Source organism: Gallinula chloropus (genome assembly GCF_964237585.1).
Source record: "Gallinula chloropus genome assembly, chromosome: 31".
NCBI lineage: Eukaryota > Metazoa > Chordata > Aves > Gruiformes > Rallidae > Gallinula > Gallinula chloropus.
The window spans coordinates 1650501-1661943 of NC_140116.1; the positions used below are offsets into that span (position 1 = coordinate 1650501).

The window sequence follows — 11443 nt, forward strand, 5'->3', positions numbered from 1 at the left end:
TTCCCTCCTCCCCATCTCCGCCCCATTTCCATCAGTTTTAGGAAAAGCCGGGTCGCGTTATTTAAAAAAAAAAAAAAAAAAAAGAAAAAAAAAAAAAAGGAGAAGAGAGAGAGAGAGAGAGAGGAGAGAAGGGAGAGGAAAAAAAAAAAAAGAAAGAGAAAAAAAAAAGACCTGCGGATTGATCCACGCTATATTTTTGGGTAAATACAATCACGTGAGGGCGGGCAGCCAATGGCACACTGGGAAAGGCTGAAAAAATAATTACCTGCCCTGATTGTTCTATGAGAAGATAAAAAGTACACATACAGTTCATACAATAATCTTATGAATGTAAAAGAGGGGGGAACCATGTCGGCTTCTGGCCCCATAAGCAACTACTATGTTGACTCCTTGATAAGCCACGAAAACGAAGAGCTCTTGGCCTCCAGGTTCCCCAGCACTGCCTCCCACCCGGCTGCTGCCCGACCGTCAGGATTAGTCCCGGACTGTGCCGACTTTCCGTCCTGCAGTTTCGCCCCCAAGCCGGCCGTTTTTACCACCTCCTGGGCTCCCGTCCACTCCCAATCCTCCGTGGGCTACCACCCCTACGCTCCCCAGGCACCCGTGGGGGCCGAGCCCAGGTACATGCGGACTTGGCTGGAGCCCCTCGCCGGGGCCGTCTCCTTCCCGGCCTTCGCCCCCGGTGCTCGCCCCTACGGCCTCAAGCCCGACGCCTTCCCCGGGCGACGGGCGGAGTGTGGCCCCGCCGACGGCCGCGGCTACGCGGACTACATGTACGCGGCTCCGGGGGAGCTGAGAGACAGAGCAGCGCAGACAATTCCTTCCCCGGAGTCCGAAGCCATCGCTTCCAGCAAACACAAAGAAGAAAAGCACGAATTAGACCCTAGTAAGTCGAAGTCATTCTTGTTTACGACCGGGGAGGCATTACGGCTTCCAGGACCCTACTCAATAAAATGAAATTACCTTAGAGAGCCCGACCCTAAAACTCCAGATACGCAGGAAGATCTGGGGGTTTGAGCGAGTCCGCCTAGCAGAGCCGGAGAGCGAATATCTGTACTTTGTTTTGGGCTCTTTAGTCTTTCTTTTTGTTCCCCCCTCAACCCCCCCCCCAGCCTTTTTTTATATATATTTTTTTACTTTTTTTTTTTTATTTGCAAGGGAGGGGGGGTGCTGTTGGCTTCTTTGATCAAATATTCATCACCTTCCACCGGGGGGAATTATAAAAAAAAGGGGGTGAAAAAATAAGAAAGGGAAAAAAAATAGGGAAGGAGAGTGCGTGTGTGAGAGGGAGCGAGGTGGGGGGGGGGGGGAGGCAAAGAGAGAAGCCTCTTCGCTTTCAAATATTTCCACTTTGAAAGAACAAGGAAGAGTTGTAGCTGGCTGGAAGGGAACGTGTTGATGTGGGGGTTTATTTTGGGGGGACGTGGGGGGGGAAAGGGATATCTCTGGCTAAATGCAGAGGTGTCTCTTTATCTGTTTTAAAAATCAATAAAAGCTCCACCGGGGTAATTATTCATAAAATGCTCCAACACGTGGGAATAAATGAAAAAGGTGGGTGCCCTGGGCGGGGGGCTGGGGGGGTGTGTAGGGGGGGGGTGCGTGTAGGGGGGAAGTAAGGAGGAAAATTGGATTTGTAGAGGCATAAACTAAGTGTGTGGAGGTAACTGGGGGCAAAAGGCAGCGAGCGCAGGACATTGGACCATACACTTGAAGAAACATCTTCTGCAGCCCAAGTGAGGCGGCAAGGGAGGACGAGGCGGGGGGCGGGGGGGGGGAACTCAGAAGCCCCCAACCCAGCCATCAGGAAACCTTGAACATTGCAGGGGCAGGAGTCAGGTAACCGCTACCATCACCCTCACCTCCAGCCTGTAGCGCAGGGAGCCTGGACCCCAGCTCTGCAGAGGGGACCAGCTCCTGGGTTGGGGGGTTGTAGGCAGGAGCTCAGCTCCCGGAATTTAAAAAAAAAAAACAAAACCCAACAACCCAAACAAAAAACAAGCCTAAAACAACCCCAAAACAACCCCAAACACCACCCAACCCCTCCTTGCCAAGCCCTCCCGGAGAGGAGTTCAGCATCCGCGGGGGATGCTGCGAGTCCACTCGCCTGGGTACCGCACGCCCCCGCAACCGCTCGGCCGTGCCCTGGGTTTGGTTGGGACACCCCCCCACACCCCTCCAACATCCCCCTCCTCCTTCCCTCCCTCCCCCGGCCTAAGATGCGGGTGATTTCCGAGCGATAAAGCTGGGTGACAGCAGATGGGAGCACCTTGGTGCTTCGGTATCTCGCTGTCTATCTGGAAAGGCGCTCACACCTCTATTTATGACAGGCGGGCTGGTGCCAGCCACCCTCGTGATAAAAATAAGCCGAGGAATCAGGGGGAGAAAGTGTCCCTTTGGTGGCAGGCAGCTGCCTAAAGCGGGCAGAGAGGGGAAGAGAAGCGATGGGTTTGCTCCCCTGACCAAGCGGGACTGGAAAGTCCTTCAGGCTAAAGGGAGGGAGGGGGGTGTGGGGGGTGTGTGTGTGTTTAAAAAAAAAAAAAAAAGCCAATTTCTGGGAGCCAGTGGGACATCTCGCGTGTCATCCTTAAGATATTAAAACAACAAACTGGGCTTTCCAGGTCTGGGAAAGCTTCTAGGGAAAGTATTGGAGAGCTGAGGTTGTAAAAAGAGTTTATGGGCCTATGAAATGGTGGGAATTTTGACTTTTTATGACTATGTTCTTAGATTACTGCTAGCAGCAGTCATGTGGATAATTATTATTTTAAACCCATTGCTACAGTTTTATTTACTGAAACTTTTATGTGAGAACAGCAGCAAAAGAGAAGGAAATGACCCCTCCAAAATAAACAGATTAAAGTCTTCTGAAGGTCACTTAAAATATTTAGGTAAGATCTGCTAATTAAACAGGTTTCTGTCTATAGATACACCAGGGCGTGGAGGGGGGGAGGGAAGAAAGGCCAGCTGTATACATTGATTTTTTTACACCCCCCCCCCCAACTCCCCCAACCCCCCAAAAATATATATATAAAATTCTTCTTTCTCAGACAATCCCGTCGCAAATTGGATTCATGCGCGCTCCACGAGGAAGAAAAGATGTCCTTACACAAAGTATCAGACCCTGGAACTGGAAAAAGAGTTTTTATTCAATATGTACCTTACACGGGACCGGAGGTACGAAGTAGCCAGAGTCCTTAATCTCACTGAACGCCAAGTCAAAATCTGGTTTCAGAACAGGCGAATGAAAATGAAGAAAATGAATAAAGAAAAAACCGATAAGGAACAGCAATAAAGTTGGCAAAGTCCGGTCAATGAGAAACGAGGGTGGAGAGAAAGAAAAAAAAAAAAAAAAAGGAGAAAAAAAAAAAGAGGAAAAAAAAAGAGAAAAAAGACACAAAAAAAAAAAGATAAAAAAAAAAAGGAGGCTGTTTTTGGGGGTTGAAATGTTTCTGACTTTGAATGTGCGGATGAATGTTTAGCATTATAGGCAAACACAGCGAAGCGTTTTGGGACACGAATCTTTTCTAAAATGCAGCTAAATAAAAGAAAGATGGTTGGGGGGGGTTGTTGTTTTCTCTTCCTTTCTTCTTCCTTGTTGTTTTGGGGTGGGTTTTTTATTATTAATAATAATTATTATTATTATTTTGTCCTCCTCAGAAAACAAACACAAGAAGTACTTGAATATTTTTTTTTAGTATTTTATTTCATAAATTAAACTTATCCAGTATTTTTATTTTTTAATTCCGCGAGCTCGTGAGTGAATATTTTGTACGAAAGAGAGGAAAAAACGAGGAAAAAAAAAAAAAGACAAAAAAAAAGAAAAAGACTGAAGGGAAAATGGCTCAATGATGTTCTGTCATGGTGTTGAACGTTTCTGCTGTACTTATTTGTGTATTTTATTCTCGTCTCAGAACCGTTCTGTAATATTGTTATGTTCGCTATTGTAGAGCAGCTCTATGTAAATATACCTAACGTCACGGGAAACAAAAAAAAAACCAACAAAAAGAGAGAAAAAAAGAACCCCAAACACGATATGTAGGTGTCTTTTTATTTAAAGTCCTTTGCAGAGGAGCGGCCCCGGCGCTTGGTTAAGCCGGTGCCGGTGTCGGTGCCGCAGCCTCGGCGGGGCGGACCCCGAGCATCCCCCCCGCAAGCCGGAGGAGAGCGGAGGTTTCTGCTTCCTTCCCCAGCACTTTGCAATTTCAGAGTACCATAATAAAAAGGCGCTGAGGTAAGGGTTATATGTGCCATCAATTTTTAGATTGGGATAATTAATTGTACTAATTTATGACCCCAGGCGATCGAAGGATATGTTAAAAAGACTAAATATGGATGCTGGGAATAGAGGAGCTGGCAAAGGCATCCGCTCCCTGCCATCCACTCGGGGGGGAGTTTCTGCCTTATCGATGGGTTGCCAAAACTTGGAGGGTTGCTGGAAGTGCTGCTTCTCGCAAGACAGCCCAGGAGAGGGAGGAGGGGGGGGTTAAATATAATTGTCTGGGGTGGAAAAGGGCTGGGTGGTGGGGGGAAGAAAGAGCAGGGGAATAAAGAAATAAATGCGTGGTGGCGATGCGGCAGCTTGCAAATTTTGGGGCTAGAAGGCCAAAAAATAACCAGAAAAAAAGGCAAATACTCCCCCTTTCCCTTCCTTTCGCTGTGCACAGGGTAGATTTAAAAAAATAAAAGCGGGGGAGGGCGGTGGGGGTGTGTGGTGGAAAAGGAAAGGTCAAACCCCCATCATCCTGCCAGGGAGAGATGGGGCTGGTGCTGCAGAGGCGAGAGAACGCGCTGCCCACCGCGCAGGGAGCCGGGCTGAGCCATGGCTCCTTCCTTCCCTGGGCGCTTCCCAGGCTGCTGAATGGGAGACAAGAGGCAGGAGATTGTGTAAAAAACGAGCAGCGAGGGATGTTTAATCATAAAAACTTGTTATAGGTCCCTTTCTTTAATGAAATGAGTGGAGCGGCGTTTTAATCTTCCTAATCAAAACCAGATCAGGCGAGCGAGATACGTTTGTCGCCCTCGTCCCAGTTCCTCCGAAATATAGAAAAAAATCTGGAAGCGATTACTTCTGCTGATCTCATAAAATATCGCTCTTTAATATTTCTTGCTGAAGCATTTGGAGGTTTCTTTTCCTTCCCCCCCCCCTCCCCTCCCGCCCCCGATTTGGGTCCTCGCTTTTAAAGCGGGGTCTATTTTTGTCACCGGAGGGGGACAGGAGCACCGCGGTCTATCAGCGGAGACATCCCTGGAGCAGGGGAAGCTAAAAAGCCCTTTTACAATCCCAGTTTTGTGCTCTGTTTGGAGAGGAGGGAAAAAAAAAAAACCCCAACCAACCCTCCAACCCTTAACGAGCGCAATGAAATGGTCAGGTTAGAAAACATTTTAGCAGAGGAAAAGATTTATGGACCAAAAAAAAAGAGAGAGAGAGGGAGAAGAAGGGAAATCTTTCCACCTAAGTCATGTCAATTCATTAAAAAAAATATATTAGTATTATTTTCCCTCCTGTCTGCTTCCCTCCCCTCCCTCCGTTCATCCCGCCTCAAATAAAGAATAAAATCCTGCGGGGTCGGCAAGCAGCTCGCCCACGTCTTCTTCACGAGAGGGGAGAAATCATCCCCGTTTCATCATTATTAATTAAAAGGAAAAGATCCCGATCATCATTTTGGACAGGACTTTGGAGGCAGTTTCGGACCCGGCTCTCTGGAGGGGCTTGTCAGGAGCGTTTAGCGATGTTGAAAAGACATGATGTATGGAAGTTCATTTTGGCCCCCCTTTCATTCAAGCGGATCTCATTTCCAGTGCGACCACAGCCTGCTCCCTCCCCCCCGCCGCACCCCCCTCCCTCCCTCCCCAGTCCCCCCCCCGCCTCCTTCCTCCCCAGCCCCTCTCCCTCCCTGCCGCAGTCATCTCTCGGGCCAGACCCCCATTAGAGCCGGCGGGCAGCGGAGGAGATGCCCCTTTGTCTCCACCGAGCTGCTGGTTGGGGCTTTCTTTTGTTGGTGGTGGGTTGGGTTGGGTTAAAATCCTGCCGCAGTTTTAGTTCATGTGCAAGGCCCCCGGTATCCTCAAACACACACACACACACACACACACACTCCCACCCCTCCCGTCCCCCCAGTGAAGGGTTACACCAGTTATAAAATGCCATTTGGCCCTGCTGGGAGGCTGCGCTGGTGCTGCTCAGCCATTGAATTTCTCCTCCCCAGCAGCCAGAGGAGATGAAAAAAAAAAAAAACAACCCTCACCACCCCAATGCGGTTCAAAATAAATAATAATAATTTAAAAATATGGATAGAGAGAGAAAAAGGAGAGGAAAAAAAGAGCAAATAATGCGGCTCGCCCCCAGCAGCACACCCTGTGGCCAGCCTTCCCTCGGATTAATGTATCAAAATGCTCCAATTTCGGCATCCTTTGACATATGGCGCGTGTGTGCAGACGCATACTGATACAGCTATTGTGTGCCGGCGCTTGTGAACATGCACATGTGCTTCTGCCCGGGGAGAGATGCGCTTAAAACCCTCCGAGCTGAAGGAAATGAAAAATAATATATATATATATATATATGGATGTATGTAAAGTGAGGAGGGGGGATTTGAAAGGGGGGGGAGTTGCTGTGTGTGGGGGGGTGGGTTTGGGGGGGGGGATGTGTGTGCCTGGTTTCAAATCTGCCCTTTTGTAAAGCACACAAAACCGACAGGACCCTCCAGCTGTCCATAGGTACATTTCCGCAGCCAAAAAAATGCCACTTTTACAACTCTGTTTGTCTCCCTGCTATGCGGGGCTGAATAGGAGCGAACAAAACAGGACCCTAGATCTGGCTAGACGTCTGGCTTTAATTGCTTTATGGTTTAAATAAGGTGGGTGCTCTTCTCTTTGAAACCGGATTATTGGAATGTTTTGTCTACAAGCTACAAACAACAGACCCCCCCTGGGCCGAGGGGAGGTTTAAAAACAGGGGGGAAAAAAGAGAAGAAGAAGAAGTAGAAGAAGAAGAAGAAAATCAAGCCCAAACTCCAAGCCCAAACTGATAAAAGAGGGGGGTGGGGAGGTAGGGGAAGGGGGGGCGTGTGGGGGGGTGGCACATCTGGTGGGTTTGTTTGGGCCTGAGTGCGCGTGCTGCTTTTAAAAATTATCTTTACGGGTGAGAAAAGGGGGGGAAATGGAGAAAATAAAAGGATTGGGAGGTGGGGTGGGGTGGGGGGGTGTTGTGAGGGGGAAATGGGTTTATCCCCCAATCCTGGCTGCGCTCGAATGTTTATATAGAGGTGGCTATATAAAGCCCCCACCCCTCCTCCTCCTCCCTCATGAGGCGCCGGTGAGGGGTTATCGGTTATATCGCACAGCGCGGTGATCCGCGGGGACCGGTGCGTCCCCATCCTACACGACCACCCCCCCCCCCCCCAAAAACCCCCCTCCGCGCAGCGCCCCGGCGCGGCCGCGAGATGGCGCTGTTGCCCAATGTTAGCGCGGAGCTGCGCGCGGCGGGGAGCGCCCCGCACCCGCGGAAAGAGCCTCCGCGCCCGGGGATGGAAGCGGAGGGGTGTGCGTGGGGTGGGGGGGGGGACACGCACAACACACGGGCACACAGACACGGAGCTGCCTACAAACACCCCGCACCGTGCTGAAAACACCACTAAAAAACACCCCCGAAATAGCGCTTTCCCCCCCCCCCAATGACTCTATGGGGGGGGGGGTTTCCGCGGGGAGCGCAGAGCAGCGCTCAGGGCTGACATCTGACGGCGCGGGGGGTGCGGGGGAGAGCCGCATAAATGCCTAAACCCGCTGGCACAGAGAAATCGCCTGTTTTGAAGTGGTTGCGAGTTGGGTTTTTTCCTTTCTCTTTATTTACGCACGTCACGTCCCTCTCCAAAGCCTCTTCGTTTTGGGGTGGGGAAAGGAGGGAATGACATTTTTCAGTGAAGGTCAGGGCAAAAGGAAAGGGGGGGGGGGAATAAAATAAACTCCAGGAGGCTACAATGAAACACCTAAAACTCTAATAACCACCCTGATAAAGCCACAGGGATGCGCGTACACCCGCAAGACACATCACCCCCCCCACACACACCCCCACCCCCACCCATCCCCACACCTAAACACGGCCAAAACAGTAAAGACAAAGAGCAGCACTTTCCCCAGACAGCAAATGTCAAGAGATTTTCCTTAAAAAGAAGCAGGCGGTCGCATATATCTTATTCCATGAGATCTAGAAGAGGGTGGTGGGTCCTTTTCTTTCACAGCCGCTGAAGGCGAAGTATTTATTTCCCAGCCTAAAAGGGATCCTAAAAGCCTCGCTGCACCTTTGCTTCACTGCATCCAGGGATCAATGATTGGGAAAATGCAGCAGCTTTTCCCAATCCTAGCCCAAACTGCCCCAATCCGAGAACTTCATATATATATGTGTGTGTGTTATATATATATATATATAATATTTTGCTTGCGCCTTAATTCGCACTGCTGCAAAGGGCAGTCCAAGGGATTTTAAAGAGAGAAATGCTATTGATTAGAGGAGGAAAATGGTTAATTAAGGAGCCTCTGAATGGTTAATTAAGGAGCCTCTGTCCCTACTTGATCTTTCCCCTTTTTTGGGTGGGTTTTCTTTTTGGGGGGGAGTGGGGTGTCCCTGGGGAATGGGTGATCTGGGGAAAGGGGGAATGAGGTGGGTGAGTTCTGGTAAAAAGGAATGTGGGCATCGTGCCGCCCTTGAGATCATGCGGGGATGAAGACTATTTCTTCACATTAATCCTAGCTTGATTTTTAAAAATATTTTCACAATAGGCATGGGGGAAAATAATAATAATAATAATAATAATAATAGTAATAATGATAATCCTGATGGAATCGCTGGTCTCCTGCATAGCTCATTGTCTGCTTGCGGGGAGGAAAAACCCACCCCACGCAGCCTTTCTACATGGAAAAGTACCCCCTCGGTGTATGAAAATCTAATAAAGGGGGACTGGGTGACTACTACTGGGTCTTTGCCTCTTCTTGGGAAGGTGTCTGGACAAACAAAAAATACATATATACCTATATATAAAATAAACCAACCGGGTTTAACCTCATCGGAGGTTTGTGCCACCCTACACCACCACAAAATAACCCCCAACAACCCCCCCCCAAAAGAGAATAAATTGAGAATATGCCCTTTCCTTGCAGAAAAACACACCTCGGAACAGCTTGGCGAGCACAGCTGAGATAGTTTTCTCCCCTCCCTCCACTCTTGAAATCACCCAGGTCTCTTCTGAAAAGAATCAGGCTGCTTTTCTTTCCCGTTTTAAAACATTTGGGGGGGTGGTGGGGGCTGTTGGTTGGGGTTTTGGGGGTTTTCTGATGGAAAAAGATGAGGGGAAACACGGTGACTCGATAACACTGTGTCATTTAGGGGGGGTTGATGATTTTTCCCCCCCTTTTTTGCGGCTTCACAGAAAAAAAAAATACTCATTCGCCAAGTGATGGTGTCGTCTCCTCCAAACACCCCCCCACCCCCATAATCCCCCCTCCTTTTACCCCCTCTCCCCCCGTCGTCCCCTGTCCCCACTCCCCCCCTCCCCCGAAAAATTAACACGAATCCCGGTGATTTGATGTCATTATGATTATTTTTTAATGAGCTGAGTTCCTTCATGCAGTCGTAAAAATGAAGTGTCCGGAGTGAAAGGTTGCAGCGAGTGGTCACTTTACAGTGCCCAAAGTGGGGGTGAGTGGCACCCACACCACTTGCGAGAGGAAAAGCCGGGGGAAATGGCTAATTAGCGGATGGCGAAACGAGCAAAATAAAGGTCGGTGGTTATTCTCTCTCTCTCTCTTTTTTTTTTGTTGTTGTTTTTTTTTTACGGGCATGCACAAAAGGGAGCACATAGTTTCTGCCTCACTTTGCCTCTCTGGGCTACTTTATTCCCTTGGAAAGACGCTTCCTTGTTATATCCAGTGGTGGATTTTCAGTGGTTGGTTTGAAAGGAAGCAAAAGGAGGGGGTGGTGGTGGGGTTGTGGCGGAGGGGGGGGGGAATAAATAATTCCCCATAATTTTCTGCCTTTATTTTCTTTAAAGAAGGACAGCAAGGAGCAGCCAATCAATACGGAGACTCTTCCCTCGCCCGCTCGCTCCCGTTTTGCTTTTGTTTGCTTGTTTGATTCCAATCTTCCAACCACCATCCCCACAATAACAACAACACACGCACAACACCACCCCCCCCCATACTCCCCCCCCTCCCCGAAAAAATAAAGGGGGAAAAAGGGGGGAGAAAAAGAGGAATTCTGGGCTCAGCGACTCCAATCACACCACAAAACACCCCCCCTTCCCCTCTTTCTGCCCCCCCCAACCCAACCTCGCAGTCCCCCCCCCCACCTCCACCCCGAACCCCAACACAATGACAACAACAACAACAACAACAAGAGGGGCACCCCCACCATCCTTTCTGCCAAAAGGGTGATCCCATGGGAATGGGGGGGTGAGGGGGGCGGGGGGAGACACACACACGCTGCTGAGCGCTAGAATAAGCTCACCCCGATATTTTTTCATGGGGGGGTGGGGGTGGGGATGGCAAGGGGGTGCTGCTTGGGCTCCCTTTACCTGTTGAGGTTACCTAGGCTGACCTCCCAGCGCATGTATTTGCTGCCATCAGTGAAGAGGCTGCTGCTGGGAAAAAAAAAAGGGGGGGGGGGAATTTGGTGGATATTAATGCGCACCTCCACCCTCCTCCACTCATTAGGTGTGGGTGCCCCCCCCCCCTTTCATCTCCGAAAGGCTGCGTGTGTCTGTGTCCCCCCGCCATACACCACCTTTCCTCTATTCTTCCCTTTCTTCCCACCTCCCCCCTCAACACACACACCCCCCCACCCCCCCCTAAAAAAAAAAAAGCGCCCCAAAACGCTGTCATTTGGCTGGCAGGCTGTCTCGGCGTGGCGGAGGGATGTGTACATATCGCGTGTGAGGGGAGAGAGGAGGGGAGAAAAAAAAAGGAGGAAGGGAAAAAAAAAAGAGGAGAAAAAAAAAGAGGAGAAAAAAAAAAGAGGAGGAAAAAAAAAAGAAGAAGAAGAGGAAAAAAAAAAAAAAGCCACACCACCGGGATTTTGAGGAATTTGCCTGTGGTGTTAAAGGGAAGGAGCAGAGTTACAGAGAAATTGAGAGAGAGAGCTCTACCTACCGACAGATTACAAGAGAAGTCAAGAGCACCGAGAACCAACCGTACAGACACACAGAGGCACCATGAAACGCCTTTGAGAGCGCATTTAGGAAAAAAAAAAAAAAAGCCAAAAAAAAAAAAAAAAAAGGCCACTAAAAATCCAGGACTTGAGACAGTCCAGGGACAATCTCGCACTAATCTAGAATTAAAGCCGGTTTTTTGGTGTTTTTTTTTTTCTTGGAAAAAAAAGCTTTTTTTTTTTCTCTCTCTCTCTTTTTTTTTTCCTTTTTTTTTTTTTTTTTTTTTTTTTTTTTTGCATGCGAGGGTC

At 49.1% G+C, this 11443-nt stretch overlaps 1 protein-coding gene across 1 annotated transcript; it reads left to right on the forward strand.

The window, feature by feature from the left end:
* Positions 1-324: 324 nt before the first annotated feature.
* Positions 325-3289, forward strand: HOXC9 (homeobox C9; the record flags this gene model as incomplete). Its single annotated transcript, XM_084277292.1, has 2 exons — positions 325-886; positions 3045-3289. 2 exons carry the CDS (start codon positions 325-327, stop codon positions 3287-3289), a joined length of 807 nt encoding a protein of 268 aa, XP_084133418.1.
* Between the last annotated feature and the right edge of the window lie 8154 nt (positions 3290-11443).